This window comes from Orcinus orca, chromosome 11, assembly GCF_937001465.1.
Source record: "Orcinus orca chromosome 11, mOrcOrc1.1, whole genome shotgun sequence".
In the NCBI taxonomy this organism is placed as follows: Eukaryota; Metazoa; Chordata; class Mammalia; order Artiodactyla; family Delphinidae; genus Orcinus; species Orcinus orca.
Genome location: NC_064569.1, coordinates 94,353,456 through 94,377,213, shown reverse-complemented (window position 1 = coordinate 94,377,213; position 23,758 = coordinate 94,353,456). Strand labels below are relative to the sequence as shown.

General features: G+C 45.7%; 1 protein-coding gene across 4 annotated transcripts in view; it reads right to left on the bottom strand.

Annotated features, from left to right (window-relative positions):
* The window catches only part of GRAP2 (GRB2 related adaptor protein 2), a 62,772-nt gene that overhangs the window by 16,643 nt on the left and 22,371 nt on the right, over nucleotides 1-23,758 (bottom strand). For 3 of the 4 annotated variants that reach the window (XM_033405107.2, XM_033405109.2, XM_004279508.4), the window contains exon 2: nucleotides 3,086-3,177. In XM_033405107.2, coding sequence (XP_033260998.1) covers nucleotides 3,086-3,163 — 78 coding nt within the window. In that variant the 5' untranslated portion in view covers nucleotides 3,164-3,177. Of the gene's footprint in view, nucleotides 1-2,779; nucleotides 2,991-3,085; nucleotides 3,178-23,758 lie in introns of those variants that run through there. The other variant, XM_049693926.1, reaches the window with a different exon arrangement.

Below are 23,758 nucleotides of genomic sequence, written 5' to 3'. Positions count from 1 at the left end.
GCTAGCCTTGAAAACAATTTCAAAAAAAAAAGAAAAGAAAAGAAAACAATTTCCAGGATCCTGGGGCTTGTTAGCCATCTCCGGAGGAGAGGGTTGTACGTGGAGACCTACAGGCAGGCCCACTGACCACCATGATCCAGACCTTCTGTGAGGTTCAGCTGACAAGCCCCCTCCCCTTTCCTCTTTACCCCTGTGGCTGCAGTGGATAGAATTTGAAAAGAAGGAGGGGTCTGGCTTTCTGATGGAATTCTAAATGAGTGTGCAGAAACGCAGTTAACAATTCAAGACATATGTACCGAGCCCCTACCTGGGGCCGTGACTTGTGTTAGATGCTGGGAATATACAAAGATGAACCTGGCAAAGTTCTGCTCTCACACCAGCGGGGGGATCACCCATTCGCTCATTCATCGAATGTTCATCATCTTTCTGTTATTCTGGACCCCGAGGCAGGCCCGGCCCCAACCTGCGCAGAGCTCTGGGGAGTGGAACAGCCACCACGTGCGCGGACAATCAGGACGGCACGGGGCAAGGGCCGCAGTAGAGGTGGGTACTCAGGGTGCAGAGGGCCGAAGCTCGGCCTGCTTGTAAATAACTGTCCTGTGAGGCGGGAGTGTGAGTGCCTTGAGCAGTGTGTGAAATGCTGTGGAGGAGCTGAAGAGGGAGTATTTAATCTACCGGGGTGATCAGGAGCGGGGAGGATTAGTGAGGGTTCCCCGGTAGAGGTGGTCAAATATGTGTGTGTGGGAGAAGGGCATTCAGAATACGGGGAGAGCCTGAAGAAGGAGAGTTTGTATATTGCAGCGTGACCTGGGGCATTTCACACACAAAGATGTGTGTGTGTGTGTGTGTGTGTGTGTGTCGCACGTGTGTATGTACGTAAGTATATGTGTACGTATGTGTACATGTTCTTGCACGCGAGCATGATGAGGTTGGGCAGTAGGCTGGGGCCAGATGGCTTAGATTTCCATCAACTGGTCATGGGGAACCACTGAACGCTTCTGAGTAAGGAAGTAATGTGATCTGATTTATCTTCTGGAAAGATCCTTCTGGGACTGGTACGTAGAATGAAGGAGGAAGAGATGGGAGGCAATGAGGTCAGTCAAGGGAACACAGTAATAGTCTGAACAGTCAGAGGCAGCAGGAATTGGGTGATATTGACAATACAGTGATCATTTATTGAGCATCCAATTTGGGCTGGGACCATTACCCCTAATCCTTTCTATAACCCTGCAAGATAGGCATGGCCTCCACTTATAGATGAAGACACTGAAGCTCAGAGGGGGAAAGTGACTGACCCAAGGCCACACAGCTAATGGGCTGGGACTCAAACTCAGATTTATCTGGCTCCAAAGTCCATGCTCCTTTTTATTGCACCAGACTCCTCTCCAGTGAAGAAGGGATTGCTTGGGAGATATGATAAAAGAAAAATATTCAGGGCAGAGAACAGTGTTTAGGTGTGGGACAGAGCTTCATTCAGATACAGGAGAGGGGCCGTTAGCAGTGTCTAATCCTACAGGGGTTTAGTAGGGTCCTTACATTCCACAATGAGGAGATCACCAGTGGACTTTAAGGGAGCGTTGGGGGTAAAAGACAGATTCCAGAGGGTTCCAGTGGCGTGAACAGGAAGTGAGGGAGTGGAGGCACCCAGCATAGAGAATTCTTCCCAGTGCTGGCAGTGAGGAGAAGAAAGAAATTAGGAGCTGAACAGAGAAGCAGATTTGAGGAAAGTTTTTTTTTTTTTTTTTTTTTTTCCTTTTTCCTTTTCTGGGGAATAGGGAAATTTTAAGCCAGATAGTAGATTCTGTCTGAAATGGGAGATGAGGGATGCGACTTGCCCCCAACCCCCCAGGGAGGTTCTCTTTTGGGTGAAAACACTGGAGAATGGTAGATAATCACATGGTCACAATACCCCACAAGGAAGGGAGGGACTGCTCACCTTGTCGCAGACCCCTCTGTGACCTTGGTAAGATCCCAAGGAAGTGAAGGTCACTTTTTCCTGGGTCAGCAGCCCAAGCAATATTTTGACCTTGAGAAGTTCCAACATGGAAGGCATACTCTTGGCAGCCACATTACCAGATCTTGCAAGATGAGAGCAGTCAGAGGGATAAACATTGGGGGGTTAAAATTCCAAACCACGTCATTCCACCTGGTTTGTGCTCCACAGACACTGTCCGAGTCACCCTCTCACGTATGATAGTGTTCTTTCCATAGCAAGCATTTATCTTCGTGGAGAGACAATGGTGGTCTCAGTGCCACTGGGTAGTCTCAGGAGGCCCATATGGGTTGCTGAGGACCGGGGATCGGGGTATCCGAGGTGCTCTGAGGCCAGGAAGGGGGACATAGGTGCCAGAGATTCCCCAGTGGCCTCTTGAAGGACTCCTATGCTATTTTGCACAAAACAGGGGCTAAGATGCAGAGTCCGTAAGCATGGTGCATGAAATGTGGGAGGAGTCCAAGGCCTCTTCAGTTCAGCAAGTGGCCACTACAACTCAAGTGCGGGCGAAGAAAAGTTGTGAGGAACCCCTGAGTGGTGGGTGTGCATGGCCTTTGTTGACCCGCATCTCCTCCAGCTGACTTTCCAGGTGTCCCCATCCATACCTTCCTCCTGTAAGTTCCAGCCGTGCTGAAACTCACAACGCTGACCTAATTCTGCCTGGGCTCGCCCACCTCTGAGCTTTAGCCAAAAGCCCGAATCACCTTCATTGTGTTCCCTGACAACTGATGCTGCCACCCGTTCCTACAACCCCATCTTTCAAGGTGGGATCACTTGTCCCCTCACCTGTGCTCCTGGGCACTCAGATAAGACCATCTGTGACAGCCCTTTGGATGGATTTGTTTCCCCCTCCAGACCACGAGCATCTCAGGACAAGGATGGTGGCTTATGCCAATCGGATTTCCATCACCCGGCCTGGTAGCTGGTGCACAGGCGCTCAGAAGGAACCCTTTTGAATGAGGCAAACTTCACATTTTGAAAGGAACTGTGTGTATTTCTTGAGAAACAAAGGATGGATTGTTAGATTAACTCAGTGGCTAAACCGGAGTAACCTAAACTCTCCCCGGCTCTCCCGGGTCCCGCGTCACCTACCTTCAGAACATCTCCAGCGTGAAAGCTCAGTTCATCCTCTCCTGAGGCCATGAAATCAAACTTGGCAATGGCTTCCATGTTGTAATGCAAAGCTGGAAGGGAAATAATGTGGTCATTGTGCCTTTCTGCCAGGAGGAGGGCAGTCTTAGCAGTTGGTGGAGAGGGTCCAAGGTCTCCAGGCCAGAGAGGAAGGCGTAGGCACACAGTGAGGGCTTTTGTTTTCAGAAAGAGCTGCACGAGCTGCTAGGATCCACTTCCCGGCATCATTCTGTGAATCCCCAGATGCCAGGAGCAGGAAATGAAGGCCAGCCACCGCCTTTCCCCTTCTCCTTTCATCCCCATTTGCTGTCCTGGCCTGTAAGCGTTTCTGGGGCATCTCTGTTTCCAGTTGATAAGGACAGAAGACTTGCTATCATCTCTAACTTGAGGCCTGGGGGCCTGGAAAGACTGTTCTGTAAACACTATCCCAAGGCTGTCCCTCGACAGCTATATTTAGCCAGGCGGTGTTAATTAGACAGATGCCATTTTCTCTTTTACATCTGAATCATTTAAGAGAATTAGACAGCATTGGTCAGTGGGGAACTTAGCGGCCTTCTACATGGTTTGAGAGTGGAAAGCATTCTGGTTTTAGAATTGGGAGACTAAATGAGTCAGATTCCTTATTTTATTATTATTGCGTAAGCCAAGGACATTTTGGAAATTTGCCTTTTAATACCTCTGAATTGAGTTAAAACATTGGCTCCTCCTAGTAACACATGAGACCTGTGTAAAGATAAGTAAGTCAGCCCACAAATGAAATATGGTTGGTTTTTTTAGGAGGCAGCGGGGTTGTAATAGAAAGAGAGCAGAGTCCTGGTTGTGTCCGTGAACAGCTGTGTGATCTGTGCGAGTACTAAACCTCTTGGAGCCTCAGTTTCCTTGCTCGTAAAATGGGAATCATAATGTTCAACGAATAAGGATGTAAGATGAAATTAAAGAATAGATGCAAAATGTTGTACAAGATAAAGTTGAGTAGCAGAGCATTTATGTTTTAGAATAACGTTATGGAATGAATTTAGCCTCAGCAAAGGCAGCCTAGCCAAAAGCCACAAAAATGTTCTTCTGATTTCTCCCACCTCCTCTAAACTTTTCTCATTGCAATTTGAGGCTTGGGCTTCCCTGGTGGCGCAGGGGTTGAGAATCTGCCTGCCGATGCAGGGGACACGGGTTCGAGCCCTGGTCTGTGAAGATCCCATGTGCCGCGGAGCAACTAGGCCCGTGAGCCACAATTACTGAGCCTGTGACAGTGAGAGGCCCGCGCACCGCGATGAAGAGTGGCCCCCGCTCACCGCAACTAGAGAAAGCTCTCGCACAGAAACAAAGACCCAACGCAGCCAAAAATAAATAAATTAATTAATTAAAAAAAAGAACTTTGAGGCTTATTCCCTAGGACGCTCAAGTTCTTTGGTTCTCTGCTAACTGTCAAGGACACCGTCTTGAGAGCTATTGTTTGGCATTTATGTTTTGCAAAATTTGCTTAAGTCTGAAACCCTCAAACCTAACTGACTTTCAGTGACCAGGAAACTGGGACCACAATTATCCTCTCAGTGGGAATTTCTGCCCAAGTGACGAGATTTAGGTAAATAAGGAAGGTGGCTGCCCGTGGGAGGGGGCGGCACCCAGAGATCACGGGATTAAAGCGGACTGCAACCCTGGTGATGGCAAGGGGCGCCTTCCTCTGATTTTCCACATTTGCTTGGTCTTCCAAAGGCAATTTATAGAGGTGAGTATTACCAATCCCAAAGATAGATATTAAGCAAAAAATATTTCAGGATCCAAAGGAAAATGTCATAGCTCACTGTCTGAGCTTTATCACCAGCCAAAACTTATTTCCAAACCCAAAATATATATACTTTTTGTGCACTTTCTTCAAGATCTGTCCGTCTAAGGCAAATTAAAATTTTTGTGACCTAGGATGACCCACTCAACAGGAAGAAGTATTCTGTCCTCCTGAGTGAAAGCTAAATGCCTTTGCTGACTTGATTCACCCCATTACTTTAACATGCAAAGCTTTCCCTAATTAAGGCCTTGCCTCTGGTGTGCAGGAAGATGGGCTTCTGTGGGTCACCCACATGGTATCAGCAGCAGACACTGGTCACATCAAGAGATCAAGTGTCAGGTGAATAGTCCTAAAAACCAAGATCCCATTTCTATGCAAATTTACCTTAATAAGCAGGATGGAGACAAGGGGAGGGCAAATGCTAAACATATTAGAAAGTCACATACATTAGAGATGGAAAAAAATATCCAACGCATGCTCTAGATATGACCTTGAGCTTGGGAGATCTTTCCTACATTACATGTAGCTCCAGGCTGGCTGTAAGTCATTCAGTGAGAAGGGCTGAGGCAGAAGTAAACTTGCTTCTGAACGGTGGCACTTTTCTCTGCCTTCCCCCAGGAAGCAGGTGGTGTGGCAAAGCCAACAACAGAGGCGTGTCACAGAGCTCCCCAGCTTGTAATATTAATCCTGGCTCAGAAAACCCAGTTAAACAGGCCCACTCTTCGTGAAATCACGTTGAAAAAAATCTGTTTGCGTCCCATTTCCGTTTGTGAAATGAAATCTGTTCAGATGCTGTTTGGTGGGAGGGAGATGCTCAGGGTGGAGTGGGGGATGCTCTGTTTTCATTCAAATCACCGGGCTCTGCAAGTTCTTCCCTTGAATTTATCATTCTCTGCTTCCCTAATAGCGGAGAATGGTAAATGGGCCAGACCCAGGGGTTGGTCTTCTGTTTGATCATAAAAATGCGTGGAAAGTTATATCCTATTCCTTTATATCCATTAGTTTTAATTTTGAAAAGTTAAAAATTACCACCAGGGGAAAAATGAAAACGGAACTAACATAGTTTATTCAGTACTTATCCATTTTCTTTGGTACCTACCACCACTGCGTACTGCAACTGGAAAAAGAAAACAAATAAATGATGGAGATAAAACATGGTAGCAACAATTCCAAGAGAGAAAAGAGTGGGGAGAGAGAGAGAAAGGTCAGCAGTCCCAAGAACTCAAGAATGTGGTGGAGCCTTCTTCCTGCTGTTTGCAGTTACAACGCTGCTGACCTCAGGGGAAGATGAAGACAGACACCTCCTCAGAGAGCCTCACAGATGGGTTAAATGCGTTTTCCCTTCCAGTGATCAGCTTTAGAAATGGCTGCAATGCTACCTGCCATAGAGCGTGAATGAGAAGTGACAGCATCCAGGTGCCAGGCCCCTGCCAGCAGCCTCCCCCCTCATCCCGGCCTCAGTGATGGTACCATTTGTTCAGGAATCCCGCCTCCGAGCCATGCAGGGCTCCTGGCTCTGCTTCTCACCAGCCCTCTGCATCTCTCTCACTCTCCTGCTTTTACAAATTGTACGGAATACCCATCAGCAGCCCCGAGACACAGACCACCACTGGACGACACCACACAGGACATCCTCAGCACGATTTTCTCTGCCCTGGCCTTTCCATTTAAGCTTCTTGTACCGCCAAAAAACCTGAAAAATAGTCAGGCTATACCAGGAATGCTTATGTACTTCTAAAATATAAGTCACCGTGGAGGATGAAAACAAAAGCTAGGAGACAGCTCTTTAAAAGAGCCTCCATTTGAAAGCCAGAGTCAGGGGATATGTTCAGAAGAAACGCAGAATTAACATCAAAATGGTACCAGGCAAGCAACTTCTTGAACGATTTCAGTTCCTCTTAATTTGGCTATGAATAGTGAAGGTTTCCGTTTTACTTGTCTCTGGAAAAGAGCGATTGCATAACAGCACGGAGCTGTTCCGAAGATTCCGGCTCAGGACCCAGGGAAAGAAGGAGCCAGGTCCTAAGCTGAATCGCGACAACACTTCCTGTTTTGCTGGAGAGAGCCCTAATTTGAATATTATATGACTTGCCCCAGTTTCTGTTGTCAGGTGGTTAAGATTATGTCTTGAAACAAGAAGAGAAACTGCTCTTGATAAGTATTTCTTATAGCCTATTTATCGGGACACGAGCAACATAATTTGTATTGATTTATGGATTGATAGAATAGTGAGGAGTTTACATTTTAGGACTTTGGCTGCACTGACCAAGAGGAGCTTAGCTGAAAATGTAAAATGATACCAGCTCTCTAGGTTCACATAATGCGCATGCTTGGAATCTACACCCTTTCATCGGCAAAGCCCCTCCTGGAGACCGTGGGAAGGCAGTGCCTCCTCCTCTGAATTGACAAGGTCAGCTCAGTGACTTTTCAGAAGTGCGAAACCTCACAGTGCCAGGAAAAAATGATGATAGATCGCTAAACCTCACTGTACACAATAGATCTGTTCTTGGAGAGTTATTATGAAGAGAGTATTTGCAAATGGAATCATTAGCATGCATTATGGAGGCTCATTCTACAAAGGAACCCCGTGGTGAATCCCTTTACAAAATGGAAAGGAAAATTTGTTATGCAAATAGCTATCTTTTAATTGATCTGTTTGAAAGGCTGGGTTTTCGTGCACTGAGTCTTAAAACGGAGTGCACCTGTGTATCTACCTCTCTCACCGTGGGTTAAATATTAGTTCCCCCTTTTCTTAACCCCCAAATGCTTTCTAAAAACCTCTTCTACTGATATATAACATCACCCCTCAGAATATAGAGTAGGAGTTCTGTAAAGGGCCAGAGAGAAAGGGTTTTCGGCTCCGCGAGCTGTACGGTCTCTGCCATGACCACGCATCTGTGCCGTTTTCCAGAAGCCAGCCTGAGAGAACAGTCAATGAACAGGCAGAGCTGGGTTCTGATACAATTTTATTTATGCTCACTGAGACTTGAATTTCATATAATTTTTACATGCCACAAGATATTATTATTCTGATTTTTCCCCACCATTCAAAAAGAGTAATAACCATCTTAACTTGTGGCCAAAAATACGTGATGAGTCAAATTTGACCTACTGGCCGTAGTTTACGGACTCCTGGTATAGACGTTTTTATCAATATTCTATCTATCTCCCCTGATAGTCTGTAAACTTCTTGGGGTCTTAGGAGTAGCTGGACCTGGATTTGAACCTCAGAGGTGGCATTTACTTCCCAAGTATCAAAGTTTCTTCATCCCTAACCCGGAAGTAGCCACCCTTACTTCACAGGGATCCTGTGTGTAAATGTGTAGAAAGACCCTGGCGCACAGTGGGCATCCAGTAAATGGTAGTAACGGTTGTTATTTCTTCTTAGATGCCCTACGATACCTCACCAGTGCTTAGGCACCTAGCAAATGCTTGTTGAGTGACTGGAAACATGATAAATGGCCTGCCGTCAGAGTTGCAACTGTAATTGATTTCCTCAGGGAAGGGGCAGCTGACTGGAGGACCCGTTTACAAGGATGGATTAATTTCCCATTCAAAGGTGCCCTGACTTCTGGGCAAACTCAGCCAGAGATAATGAAGCAGGCACCCACGCTAAAGGTCTGATTTATTTAATCCAATAGAGGGCAATGGTGCGTCCCAAACAGTGGATTCCATCTCGTAACTTTTCTGTGCATCTCGAGTCCCCGCAACCTCTCTCCAAACAGTTTGGCGACTGTCTTCTTTCTCTCTGGTGCGTTTTAAGGCATATAAACTTTAACGTTTCAAAGAGTCTCAAACCCATAAAATACAGAATTGCTTTGATGGATAAAAATTGGAAGACATCTGCTCCTACACATTTTCTGATGCTTAAATTCTCTCTGAGCTCCCTGGAAAGTTGGTCCCCTTTCATCTCAAAGTGACCAGTCCCTCTCTGCTACTTTGAGTCTAGGTTTATGATTTGTGTTGAAATCCCTACTGTGTGTTTTTCTTTTATCTGAACCTTACAGCTGTGGTTAGGGCCTTTCTGCTTTATCACCTCTTACTGGGCATTGGACAGAGCAGGAAACCAAGAAAGGTCATAGATTGCTCTTCTTGAAAATCTGTAAGCATAGAATGGACAATTACCTGTAACTCACCTGTTAGCCTCTGCTGAAATATTTTTCTAGAGACCTAAACCAATCTATTCTGGAAAAGAAAGTGAAAAAAAACAAGAAAGAAAAGAAAAAGGCTGCGCATGGCCAAGTGACCAAGGGCTGGCCTCTCCTCCCTTTGCGCTCTCAAACGACAACATTTTGGCTCTATTCGAAACCAGCAGAACCTCGCTTACAGGCTACCTCTTTCATTAGCTGGCCATGTTGGAAACGTTAACCTTCTCTGGATGTCTCACAAGGCTTACAGATTCCTTTACTGTGCCTGCTCTTGAATTACTTCTAATCATCCTCTGGGGCCCTTAAAATAGAGAGCCTCCAGTCCTATTCTAGTAAGATCCTCCTTCTGGTTTCTCTGGAGACTTGGATCTGAGGCCAGGTGTGGAGGGTGAAGTGGGAGTTGGAATCATGGCGGCTACAACCAAGCTTGCAGATAGCCGTGAACTTGGGAGCGGCCACCGTGGGCTTCTCCTTTAAAAGATTTACAACCAACAACTCCTATGCTTATCTGGATCTCCCAAGTCAGAGAGGCAGGACCATTTCTTTTTGGGTTTAGGATCTCAGGGGCCTTCTCGGGAGGACCTGGCCTGTTTCCATAGGTACTCTCTCCGTGGGATATAAACATTTCTGATTTTTATTGCAACCAGAGTGAGCCAAGACAAGCAAAACATACTCCGCAAACCATTTCTGGCTAGTTGGCTGAGATCTTTGTACTGTACCCTCTAAAAGCCTCCATTTTAAATGATTTTGTGCCCATGGGACATTCTTATTTTCCTCTTGTCCCCGGGTGACTCATTATTTCCCCCTCATAAGCCCCAGGAAAGCATAAATCCCCTGGCGTGACCAGCAGGGGTGAACACACGGAACTAGAGGGGCCCTTTGAAGCTTGTCCGAGGACAATAATTCCTCGGCTGCCGATCTGCTGACGCCAGTCCTGAAGCCGCTAGGAAGTGGCCGATGAACGGAAGCCTTCAGGGAGCCCTCCATCTCCCACGCAGGTGTGTTCCGCACCGAACAATGCATCCTCTAGCTGCTTCAGTGCAGAAAGTGGCAACAGAGCGGTCTCTGATGACAGGTTAACTCATGGGCAGCAGGCAGTGGGATAGGAAACATGGGTAGGGGAGGCGTGCTCTCTGCAATGGCCTCAGGCTCAGCCCATAACCACGCACTGCAAGGCTGGCGGTACCCACCCTGACCTTCTAATGCCTCTCTCTGCCAGCACCTCCTGCAGACCCTCTGCCAGCCTCTTAGGTTCAGTCCAACCTGGGAACCCAGCCCTGCCTGGACCCCTTGGCTTTGCCCTGAGATTTTTTCCTATTTTCCAAATGGGAACATCTCCCCAGCTAGAAGGCACTAGGTTTCCAGGTTTGGAAGCCAAAGAAATATATTTCAAAGACTAACAGACAAACGTGACACAACCGGAGAGTCCCTCTAAGTCCCCGATATCCTTATTTAATCAAATTGCTCTTCCGCTGGTCCCCGTCTGTCACTGTGGATTATGGAGATTTCATTGGTCTCAAGGATGCTTTTTCCTCTTTTAAAATTAGCTCCTCTTTTCCTACTTAAGGTTTTGTGTTGTGTGTGTGTGTGGAGCGGGGAGGGATGGCAAGGGGAAGGAAGTAGAATAGGGAGGAGACAAATCAGGAGATGGTCCCTGTGCAAGTCGCTCCCCTCCCCTGCCTCATACATTGAGTGATGCCCAGATAAAGGGTCATTTGCTCTTCCTTCTTCTGAGTATCGATCACCTTACTTTTCTTTCATCGACACCAGTTTGGTTTATAAAACATAACTTTCTTTTTAAGTTCAAAGCACATCATATAAAATCTCATTCGTCTTCACACTTTTTGTAAGAAAAATCTTTCTTGAAGCAAAATGTGGAAGTTCTTTCAAACTCAAGCAAATTCTATTCGTGTTTTCCTAATGTGCCGGTCTCTGCAAGGTGAGGCTGCCAGTAACAGTGACCTGGTTTCACATCTCAAGTCTGTTGCCAGCCTGGTAGCTGGGTAAACAAATTCTCTGTGCCATGGTTTTCTCATCAAGACTGGAGAAAATAATCCTCACCCCACAGTGTTTTGGGAAGAGGATGTAGAAGGCATGGCTCATCATTGGGGATCAACAGTTTGGTGTGTCTTTCTCCAGAGCATTTTTGCCTCTCATCTATCTACCGTTCTTTCTCGTAAAGAATTTCAAAAAATTTCAAAACTCTAAATTCAAGCATACACTCCTTTTCAGCTTTTCAAGGCCCCATTTTCCCCCACTTACCCTGGACAAGTGTTAGGTTCTCCCTACTTACTATGGGGCCCTGGCTGCAATGTCACCAGAAGGTACAACACTTGTAATCAAGACAAGCCAGTAACTAAAGAGAAAAGAGAGCACTAACCAGAGGAAAGTGGGGAAACGGAAGGTTGAGAAACACAAAACTGATTCGGCTTCTAAACCCTGCCGTGGGCCCAGAGCTCGGTCACTGCGTTGCTATCTTTAAACAGGAAGCTCCAGGACAGTCATGTAGGGAGAGCACATGGAACGTGCCTCACCGATGGCTAGGAACAAGAACCCGCAAAGACGAAGTTCCATTTATCGCCATGGTCTATCACGTGCCAAGGGCTTCACAAACGGCCACACTTTGCAACATGCATTATTATTATTATTATCACTCACATTTTATGAATGAGAAAATGAGGTGAGAGTTTAGGGTACGTGCTTTCTCTTCTCGGTCCTAGCAAAATAATGCAAGTCTTGCACTAGTTCAGGATAATTGTTAACTCGCTTAGGGCCGCCTGAACCTTCCTGGGCTGCTGTCCATCGGCCAATGGGAGCAATTCTCACATACCTGCAAAATTCAAGCCCATTGCTCCTTGGTCAAAGAGGCAAAGACTCCAATAAATCTGGCGGACCTCACACCAAGCAATCATGCTTTAAGGCAACTGCAGATGTGGAAACAATCTCAATTAATAAACTTACAAGCAGCTGTTCTCTTTTCCTTTCCTTTCTGGTCCTCTCCCTCTCTCTCCTTGCCTCTTTCTCTCTTGTGATATCATGGTTGTCTAACCTTTCCCACCATCCACTTTCCCCACAATGTGTTCTGCTGTTTTCAACTTCTTTTTCTTTCTCTTCAAAACATTAGTAATTTACCATGGATCTATATAGTTAGAAAAAGTGTATCTAAAATGTTCCTGTTTAAATATCTTCTACACTTTTCTTATTCAAATAACCCCATGAAAACATCAATCTAAAACAACAGCAACAAAAATGAAACAGAAAGAGCCCATGACCCGGAGATGTTACCTTTAGCCCCACTCTGCTGCAAGACTTGCCACTTTCTCATTTTATCCTGATGGTTTCCTAAAACTGTAACAATTGTCGACAGAAACACCAGGAATCCTGCTGGCAAAACCCAACCAGGAATGAAGCATTAAAAATACCCAGCTACGGGGCTTCCCTGGTGGTGCAGTGGTTAAGAATCCGCCTGCCAATGCTCTAGAGCCCGAGAGCCACAGCTACTGAAACCCGCGCACCTAGAGCCCATGCTCCACAAGAAGAGAAGCCACCACAATGAGAAGCCCGTGCACCACAACTAGAGAAAACCCACGCACAGCAACGAAGAACCAATGCAGCCAAAAATAGATAATAAAAAAATAAATTAATTAAAAAAAATACCCAGCTAAAATCAGAAATTACTTAACGAGCCCTACAAGAAGGGCAAGAGGAGTGGTGGTGGATGTGAGTGGAAGCCAAGAACGAGACAGAAAGACAGACAGACATTTTACACATCTCCAGTCTCCCTTTTTTCCCTTCTCATTTTCTATTCACATCCTGATTTCCCCTAGAATACATCACTGGGATTTTATGGTGCCTTCTCTTTTCCTTCTGCCCTTCTGTTCGCTTCGTGTTTGTTTTTATTGATTTGGGCTCTGAAAGCTTGGCTCATTTATCACATGTTTGAAAGCCTCCATCTTCCTGCTCTGTCGTCACCAGGGTTGTAACATCATTCACAAACACTCACAGCGCCTGCCCCCCCATCCCTTTCCCTCACCATCTGTGCTCTGTGCTCCCTTAACTTTACCAAAGCGCAAAAGGGTAGAGTGAATGACTGCATGACCACAGCTACTTTCATCTTCTTGTCACTTTTACTTATATTCCCCAGCCCCCATTTATTATTGGAATGCGGATCATTTTTTTAGCTCACGGGTCTCAAAAGCTTGCAAAAGTGGACGTGAACCGTATGACAGCGTACCTTCCTTCATTTGATAAGTCTGTCGCTGAGAAATTGGAGGTAATTACATTTTTCTTGAACAAGTCACCCCATAAAGGTACTAAAAGGCTGCCAATAGAACGGAGGATATTGTGAATTGCTTCCATCAAATGAATAACTGTCACATTCTTACTTTTTGGAAATGTAGGTCTTAATTGGAGTTTGCTTGAACTGAGGAACACCTGTATTAGCCTTGTTTAAAGCAGTTCTCTTTTTTTAATTGCCAGTTTTGATCAAGTAGGGCCCTAAATCTTGGATTCTCAAAGTCAGAAGTGACCCAGAAAGTTGGTGTGGTCTTTCCCTAACATATTGCGATGATAGAGAATGGGCGTGGTGGGGGGGAGGGGTGCCGTAGGGAGGGTGGACTTGGAAGGAATAGACTAAGAGCTTGGTGAATTGGTTATATGGAACCAAAATGTCTCACGATAATTTTCAGTCTGAAAGCTTAGACATAAGAATTTGGGACTTGTGAGCATCATCTTCTTATATTCAATTTTTTTTTCTTCTTAGGGCAACATTCAGACTAAAAATTATTGTATTCCTTCCCTCTGCTTTTCTCTTCCAACTCTTTTTTTCATAAGCAAACTTAATGCCTTTTTGGTCTTTATTCCATAATAAATGGAACACGGGCTTTGGAGTCAAGCAGAGTTGGATTTGAACTCTGACTCCTTCATTCACCAGTTGTGTGGTGATAAACAAATTGGTTACCTGTGAACTCAGTTTCCTTACCTAAAAACTCCCTCCAGGTTGACGTTAACCTCTTAAACTATTTTTTGCGTATCAACTCCAAACCCGCCAGTTCTGGTAGTTATCACTCAACCTGTCTTTCTTCATTTTTTTTTTTTTTAAATTATTTATTTATTTTTGGCTGTGTTGGGTCTTCGTTGTGGTGCATGGGCTTCTCACTGAGGTGGCTTCTCTTGTTGCGGAGCCCGGACTCTAGGCGTGTGGGCTTCAGTAGTTGTGGCACATGGGCTCAGTAGTTGTGGCTCACGGGCTCTAGAGCACAGGCTCAGTAGTTGTGGTGCACGGGCTTAGTTGCTCCGCAGCATGTGGGATCTTCCCGGACCAGGGCTCCAACCCGTGTCGCCTGCATTGGCAGGCAGATTCTTAACCACTGCACCACCAGGGAAGTCCCTCTTTCTTCATTTTATTCTCTAGGGAATCATGAAAAATGCAACCAGATGCCTTGCTGAAAGCAAACTGTGCTGTGCTCTTTCCAACTCTCAGGAAAAGAAAAATCAGAACAGGTCAACTCTTCCTTGAGGGACACACTTGGGGAAATGCAAAGTGGAAGAAATTCACCTTCTCACTCACTTTCCCTCTTTTGTGTTTTCTGTTCCCCACTCCTTGTCCCCTTTTCCAGTCTGTTGAGTTTCCTTTTCTCATGTTTTTTATTTTTAATTTTTTAATTTTTTGGCTGCGCCGCGGGGCTCTTCCTTCCCTGACCAGGGATCGAAACTGGACTCTCTGCAGTGGAAGTGTGGAGTCTTAAGAACTAGACCGTCAGGGAAGTCCCTACTCCTGTCTTTTTTTTTTTTTTTTTTTGTGGTACGCGGGCCTCTCACTGTTGTGGCCTCTCTTGTTGCGGAGCACAGGCTCCGGACGCGCAGGCTCAGCGGCCATGGCTCACGGGCCCAGCCGCTCCGCGGCATGCGGGATCCTCCCAGACCGGGGCACGAACCCGTGTCCCCTGCATCGGCAGGCAGACTCTCAACCACTGCGCCACCAGGGAAGCCCACCTTCTCCTGTCTTTTAAATAGGCTGCTGTCACATTAGCTATCGTGCCCCCATCCTCCCTCTACCCTATGCTGCCTGCTTGATGGAGCAAAGACCCCTGTGTGTTGAAGATCTCTGACACACACACTTCCTGAGGGTCATTTTTCCATTCAGAATTCATCGATGTCATGTTGCCATGCCACCTCCCAGATCCACTCAAGACTCTTGTCATTTCAGGCCTTCAGCAATCTCTCCCCCGCCTGTCTCTCTAAAGTGACTTCAGAGCACCACGTACCCCGTGCAGACGTGCTTTAGTGACTGGCCCCTCACTGTCCTCTAAGCACCCTGTCTGCATCCTTGCCTCTGCACTGGCCCTCCTTCTGCCGCCTAACTCAGGCTGCTCTGTACAGCTATGCAGGTTGTCCGCTGTACAAGGGCCCCTGGCTAAGGCTTCAGTGGGGACTGAAATCCATCTGGTGCTCTTCTAACCAAGCTGCCAGTCCTGGTGTGGGGCTGCATCTGCCTAGAGTTAGGGCCACCCTCTCCTAGCTTAAATAAAGGCCCCTGGTCTAACGTCAACTGCTGCTTCAAGGCCTCCCTCAGGGCCCGCCCCTGTCATCCCCTATGCTCCCGCTGTCTCTTGCACTTTCTGGGGACTCAGTGTATCTACCCCTTGCTTGCTGCTGCCACCATGTCCGGTGAGGTGGGCAAGTACATGGGCTTTGCAGTCAGACTGCCAGAGTTCAGACTGCCAATGGCTATCTGGGTGACCCTGAGCAAGTTATTTAGTCTCTCTGAGCCTCAGTTTCCTCGTCTTTAAAACAGGAAGAATACTAGTGCCTGCCTCCTAGTGTGCTTGTGAAAAGCATGTGAAATATCCCCCTACACCACTTAGCATGGGGCCTGGCACATAGTAGGTGTACTCAGGAATTGTTAGTTATTGTGACTTCCCACACATTCCTCGATTATTGAGATGTGTGTGGTTCACAGGCAGTACGAATGAGGAAATGTATACCTCACTAAGTAGGGGTGTGAGATAAAACACGGAAGGCCCAGTTCAATTTGAATTTCAGATAAACAAAAAATACCTTCTAGCATAAGTATATCCCAGATGTTTACCTTCTCCACAGAACTCTCAAAGAGGAGGACTGGCTCATTGTCAAGAATGATGGCAAAGGATCATTTCTTTTCACCCTCTCACCTCAATTCTCCCTGCTGTCCCTTCTCCTCACACCATGCTTGTCCCATGAGGCCTTTGACATGAAAACTGAGGAGTGGGCTATCCTGTGGGATGAGACCTGAGGTGTCGGAATGAAGCCTTTAGGCGTTCTTGTGAAGGCTGTGGTTTGTGTGTAGAAGTATATATTTTCCCATTCATATACCCTGTGAGCCACAAAATGTCATACTTCCTACTTTCTCTACCTTTCTGGTGTTATTTGCTAGTTTTAATATTGTGTGCGTGTCAAAAGACACGCGTTTAGCATTATGCATTCTGGAATGCTACATGTTTTGATAAGTGCATTTCATATAGTGGAATTTCTGTCTTTATAAGTGAATTTTCTTGTAATCCATATTTGTGGTAAAGCTGGAATCCTCTAAACCTTACGCATTCAGATATTTCTCTTGTGATTATTCCGGCATTTCACATCATTATTCTCAAATTCACTATCTGCTTTCTCATATCTATAATGTGTCAAAATTTTCCATGCTTGGCATTTGCACCACAGTAAAAGAATTCCTGGGCACCAGCCCCAGTAAATTATTAGTAGTCTCATCACGTAGTCACCAGGTTGATGTTTACTTGTATCACCCACGTATCCAGTCCTGATAACAGATAATCCTTGAATGGGTTGTTGATACCTCATCCTTTCTTTATATGATTTGTGCCTTCCTAGAGCCTTGTTTCTTCCTGGAATCATTGTAGAGGAAGTTACTAAACCACCAGCAGTGCCAAATGTGGTTCTGTTCTTTTCATGATCTTCTCTTTTTTATAGTCTTTCATTTCAAATCCTCCGTTACTGACTCCTTGCCCAGATTCTTTCCTCTCTCTTAATTCTGTCTGCATAGCCAAGAAGCATCAATTTCTCCTCGGGCTAGTCTTCAGATTTTCTGCTGCTTGACCTCACTAGCTCTCACTCTCCTTATTTCCCTCAAGAGTACCTCCTATAATTTAAGCATTCACTCAACAAACATTTACCAGGCCCCACTTTGTGCCGGGCACCCTGTTCAGCATGGAGATTCCGAGTGGACTGGGGAGCCTATCCTAGCCCTCAGATGGCTCAGAGTCTTGTAGGACAGACAGACACGTCGACCAAAGAAGCAAGAGCAGTGTGACAATGGAGCCAAACCTCAAGTGGTTGAGGACCCCAAGGAAGTGGCTTCTAATCAGCCTGGGATGGGTAGAGGCAGAGCAAGGGCCAGGGGAAGCTTCCTCAAAAAGGTATCAATTGAGCTGAGACTTGTGGACAGGTAGAGGGCACGTACATCACAGATAGATAGAGAGGTGTGTGCAAGAAGGAACTGGGGAGCCCAGTGTGTTCATTATAGCCATCGGGAATTGGCAGGAGGTGGCGTTGGTGTTTCCATTGGGGGCAGGTCATGGAGGGCCTTGCATAGCATACCAAGGACGTTGGACTTTATCCTAAGGGTGATGGGGACTCACTAAATGTTTTGATAATATTTGCATTGGAAAATGTTTAATCTGGTGGCAATATGAAGGATTGGAGGGCAGGATGAACTGGAGATGAAGAAACTATTACAGTAGCCTTGGCCTGAAATGATGAGGGTCTGAAATAGGACAGTGGGAGGCTGTGCTCTTTCTCTTGGCATTGGGCCTTTGCACATGCTTTTGTCACCATAGTAAGTGCTTTACATGTATCCTCTCACTTAATGGTGTCTGAACCTGAGGGGTAAGAACTAGCATTATGTCCATCTGACAGATAAGGAAATTGAGGCTCAAAAAGATTAAATAATGGCCCAGGTTCACATGTATCAAAAACTGGTGGAGCCAGGATTCAAATCCAGCCTGTGCACGTCACTGATATTGTATAACTTGTCTTAACTCAGGAGAATCACTGTGACTTTTTGACCAATTAGGAGTGGCTAAAAGGCAGAGAAGAGTCTAGGGCAGCACCATCCAGTAGAAATATAATGCAAGTCACAGATGCAAGCCACACATGTAATTGAAAATATTCTAGTAGCACATTAAAAAGTAAAAGGAAATTTTTCAAAATAATTTGTTCTATTTAATAAGTCCAAACTATCATCACTTCAACGTGAAATCAGTATAAAATATTAAAATATTTTGTCTTCTTTTTCTGAACTAAGTCTGGTATGTGGTTTACACTTACAGCACATCTCAGTTTGGACCAGCCATATGTGAAGTACGTGATAGCACATGTGACCAGAGGCTACAAGACTGGGAAGCATGGGTCTAGAATGGCTCTCGTTTTTCTGCCATGGACAATGTAGTAGATGGCAATGACATTTTTGGAGATAAGGGAATATAGGAAGAAATGATTACTGGGAAAGAGTTTGAAATGTGAAATATCTAAGTAGAGATTCCCAGTCAGGGGTTGAATACGTAGGTGTGGATCTCAGCAAAAAGGTCTGAGTGGACATACACATTTGGGAGCTATTCTCATCTAGATGGTTGTTAAAACCCCGGATTAGAAGGAATCACATGGGGAGATTATGTAGAAGGATGAGCCTTTGGAAACAGCAGGAAGGCATGGATGCCTTGTGCAGGTGAAGGAGTTCATCTGTAGCAGCAGATGAGGTATCTCCCCTTGAACGGGAAGGAAGGAGGACAAGGTGAGTGCGGATACAGAGGGTAAGTCTGTTCAGGTAAAGGGTGTGGGGAGGGGCAGGTGGTAGGCCTTCTGACCCTGTGTTGGCAGGGGTTCTCCTGACTCATTCTGACTCATTCTACTTCTTTCTTCTCTTCTGTGGAGAAATGAACCCTAGCTTTTTATATCTGACTGCTCACAAAAGCTTTATGTGAAAAGGGGAGGAAGAGGAAAACAAAATATGAATATTTGTCTAGCTGGGGACCAAAACCAAGATGAGCATTCATTTCTCCTAATTGCCACCCCATTCTCCTTCTCTCTTTCTTTCTCTCTCATTGAACTTTTTATTTTGAAGTAATTATAGACCCAAAGGAAATTGCAAAAGTAGTACAGAGAGTTCCCTTATACTCTTTATCCTGCTTCCCCCAATGGTGATAAAGGTATCACCATAGCATAGTATCAAAACCAGGAAACTGACATTAGTACAATACTACTAACTTCTTTTTTTACCACTTCCTAGAAAGAAGTAGCCTGAATAAAAGAATCAAAATGATGTAAGATGTAATGTCCTACCAGGTCAAGAGCTTTGTGTGTGTTCAAGAGGTTTTATCCCTGTAACTAAATGACATGCATCAGACACCGCACTAAATGCCCCTGAAATGCTCAGGCCAAAAATACCTTCTTACAGACATTTGTAATTTGCACCCACATTATTTGGTTAAACCAGACTCTTCTCTGTCTGTTTGGTGGTTATCTCATTATGGTGAACAGCAAAGAAGAATAGACTGTTCTGTTGTTCCCATCAGCATCTCTAACAAGGAATGTGTGGCTCAGAAAAGAGAAGCCATATGCCCAAGACTGCACCATTTTACGACCTGGGTCTCGCTGACTACAGCACTCTAGTTCAGTTTACGACATCGTGCTATCTCTGGGTAGGTGGCTATTTCATGCCCCCATCTACACAGAGTAAAACCAATGGATTAGGAGGGAGTCAGCATTCAGATAAGTGACTCCATCCAACGTTCAAGCAGGGAGGATTTCAGAGGAACCCACGGCACCCAACACAATAGATTCCTCAATAAATACTAAGAGGTTAATCGAACCAGCTCACAAAACAAAGACCGAAAGGAGACAGGCACATTCCTCAAAAGCAGGATCAAAGAAAGAAACAAGAGTCTCTTTGCTTCAAGGAAACAAAAACCAACGAGAGAAAATTAAGCCAACTTGAAGAGAGCAGTAGCAGTCCATCCAACCAAGGTGTGGCCAAGGAGAGTAACACATTTATTCACAGAGAGTGAGAGAGTTCTGTGGTATTTTCACTGCAAGTGATAATTTGTTAACGGGTAAATATGCAATGACTTTCTTTCTCCCTTGGAGATAAATGAGCTCACATTCTCAGAACAAAACAAAACAAAAATACAATATCTCTGGCAAGAGGTAGAAGACAGAAAAAAGAAGTAACTCATCCATTAAGATCTGAAAAGCAAAGGAAATACATATTTCCGGTAGCTGGCTGAAAAGAGTTTAGCCTTGACAATTCCTTAGCAGCTGAAGAAGGAAAAATTTAGCAGGAATAGACTGAATAAGGGTGGTCAGGTGCCTTGAGGCTGAGCGATCTCTATAAAAGGACATTTCTCCTACACGGGCTTCGTATTTATTTTGTGTATCTACACCTTCCCTTATATCACAGAGTATTATATGTGTGCTATCAGTAATAAAATAGTTTTTGTCAAATCCAAGAAGACAGGCTGAGAACAATTTGCAGCTGTGAAGACAAGCTAAAGGGAACAGGACACAGGGAAGGGGTTTTGTAATCCATTGTAGCCACTGGAAAGGGTCTTCAGACCTCAAATGCCAAGACAGAGCAGCACACACATGATGAGAGAGGAGGAAATAGCTGAAAGCAACTCAGCTCTACAAATGCTGTTATCAAATAGTCAAGTGGAGGGGAAAGAAAATCTCTTGTTTGGTGGACTGCCTCTGCATCGACCGGAGTTCAACTTCAGCCAAGAGGTCTGTTTTGTCGTTGACCTCCCCCTAACCGTGCCACTCGGTCATTTGTATCAGACCCCGGCCATTGGTTTGGGGATGAATGGATGCAGCCTGCATTTTGAAATCTGTGCAGATGCTCAGACAGGCCCTTCTCTCCAGGCAGACAACATGAACCCCACCAGATATGACTTCAGCTCGCCTCACTTTTTAGCTGTGGAAGTGTGAGAAATTCCTCCTATATCTGGTCCACTGCAGGGGACTATTTTTATCAGGGTCTTTCAAGCCCAGCTCTTAGACACATCAACAGATATTCCCACAAAAGTTCCATGAGTGGACAATGAAATAAACCCAATGCCAGACAGACATACACACCCAGGCAGGCAGAGAGGGTAGGAGTCTTGTCACAGCAACATTCCCCAAGATCACTCTGAACTGGGCAGAATTAAAATGAGATCAGCGGGGCATCTGGTTTCCCGTCTCTCTGCAGCGTTCACAGAAGTGATCATGAAAAAAGGGAGGAAGCGAGGAGGAAAAGTAAGGAGAGACATGGCCCTTCTGGGGAAAACAATTCTAGCCCTGAATTCTCAGCTGTGCATTCCACCTCAGAAGCCGGTGATGGCTTCTACTGAGCACCGGGTGACAGACATGCTGAATTAGAAGCAGGCTGGAGCCAGGCAAGGGGTGGCAGCTTCTGCCTCAATCTTTCTGCTCTCCCTTCCCCACTCCAGTCACGATAAATATATTTATACTCACTTGATCATGTCAGCCAGACAATGCTCCCCTAATTGGCAGTGATCAGGGTTTCAGAATTGCTTGGGTGACCCGCTGTCTCTCTATCAGGCAGAGCAAGAAGGGGCTGCTAACACGGTCCCCATTAACAATTTCCAGTGGAATAAAAAGTTCTCCCCCGACTCGTGCATGGCAATGAATTTTCCTAACAGCTCCTAAAGCCACCCCTTGAGGAACTCAGGCTTACATGAACCTGCCCAGCATAGAATGATTTTATAAGTCTTCCCCACCCCTGGGCTTGAGTGCACAGAAAAAAAACCATAGCCACTTCCTTCTGCTCAAGTTTCTTTTGTTCTTTTGCGTTTTTTTCTCTTTTCTTTTATAGGGCTTATATGGAGCTAACTGTCATTTTTGGTTCTTGGTTCTTTGCAAATTTCGGAGACATCTGGCACACAGTTTACTGCATTTGCCAGCTCTGGTGTTTGTAGACATGTACGCAGTCGCTGCTGCGTGTGCATGTGGACACAACACATGCATAACTTACGCGTGCATAATTTGGAGCTTGAGTGCCTTGGTATATTTTGACGTGTAAGGGTGAACCGCAATACTGATCATAAGTAATTGCTCAGTAAATATTTATTAAATGAATGAATGAATGCACCAAGAAGGCAAATGCCATTCATTCATTCATCAGACATTTGAAGGCCTCATATGTGCCAGGCTCTGGGCAAGATGCTGGGTGTTCTGTGATGCATACTCAGTCCCTGCCCTCAGGGAGCTCACAGTTGAAGGGTGGGAGGCAGGCACATAAACAGGCAATTACAAGACGTCTAAGAGACACAGGGATACAGGCTCGTGTAGGGTAGTGCAGAACTCCAAGGAGGGAGACCTGAGTCCATCTAGGGGAGGGGCTGAGGCCAAGGGGTCTCCTGAAGGTGGTGAGGCTTACGCTGGGACCATAAAGGGTTCTGGACAAAGAAGACAGCACAATCCATGGCAAGACACAAGAAACAACAGGGTCTGAGCAGAGAACTGGAAGCCGGAAGATGCTGTGGGAAAGCACGGAGGCAGGGACTGGATCTGGGGGAATGGTTCTGGGAAGAGTCAAGGAAGGTAGCTTCAACTATCTCAGTTAAGGACCGGATTTTTCTGGATTCTGCCAGAATGCATATACACACACACCTGAAAGCAGAATTTGGACCGGCTTTCGAAGCTTTGCTGGGGTGCAGTAAGGAAATCTGGTGGCGCCCTGAGCCCGATGTTGACGAGCTGTGTGAACCTGAGAAATGGCCGGCCTCTGGATCAGTAAACTGAGGGGGTGGACTTCGCGGGCTCTGAGATTCCTCCCAGCTTTTATCCTGTAAGTTGCCTAGATTCTCTGAGGTTTGCAGAGAGATCACACCTGGGCCTGTTCCATGTACACACTGTGTAGCTCTAAAGGAATGAGGCTACTTCCAAGCAGTATCACAAAATCACTGTCCTACTGTGTGGAGCCAGTTAGGCACATTGAGTGCAATTTCGCAGAAATCCCTAGGAAGCATTCACAGGAATGTACTGCATGATGGAGATGTCCTGCTGTCCCCAGCCTGGGTCATGGTCTCATTAACTCAATTCTGAAGACCCCCAATTAAATTCATAGCATGGATCTCTGTTTGATTTAATTTCTGTAAAGCATTACTTAGCTCACATCTTTTCTGCTCCAAAATTCTCAATGATTCCACTTTACTTCTAGAATCAAGCCCCACAACCTTAGAGTGGCATTCAAGGCCACCCTCAATCTAACCCCTACCTTAGCTGCTACAACCTTCACCTCAGCCTGTGGACCCCTAGCAATGGCATCCAGGAATGTTCCTACCACTTTGCCCTTTCTCACTGCAGTCCCCCACTAAAGGTCCAAGTCAAATTTAAGTCCATCTCCTCCAGGAACAACATCTGGTGACCACTGCCCTTTTCTGAATCCTGTGTAGCACTTACTGACCATGTAGTTCATTAGTGACTATTAATTTTACTTTGTGGTTTCTGTCTTACTGCCCCAGCTAATTTGTAAGCCCCAGGGGGTAGGAACCTTGCCTCTCTCCTCTTTGTAGTGTACGGACCTAGCACGGTATCCAGCTCATGGAAAGTATTTGCTGCTGCTGCTGAATTTCCTACATTGTAGCCTCTAGGAGGCTACTGAGTAACGTCCATGGGAAGTGTGGTTGCTATTACCGTTATCTTAGTGCTGTG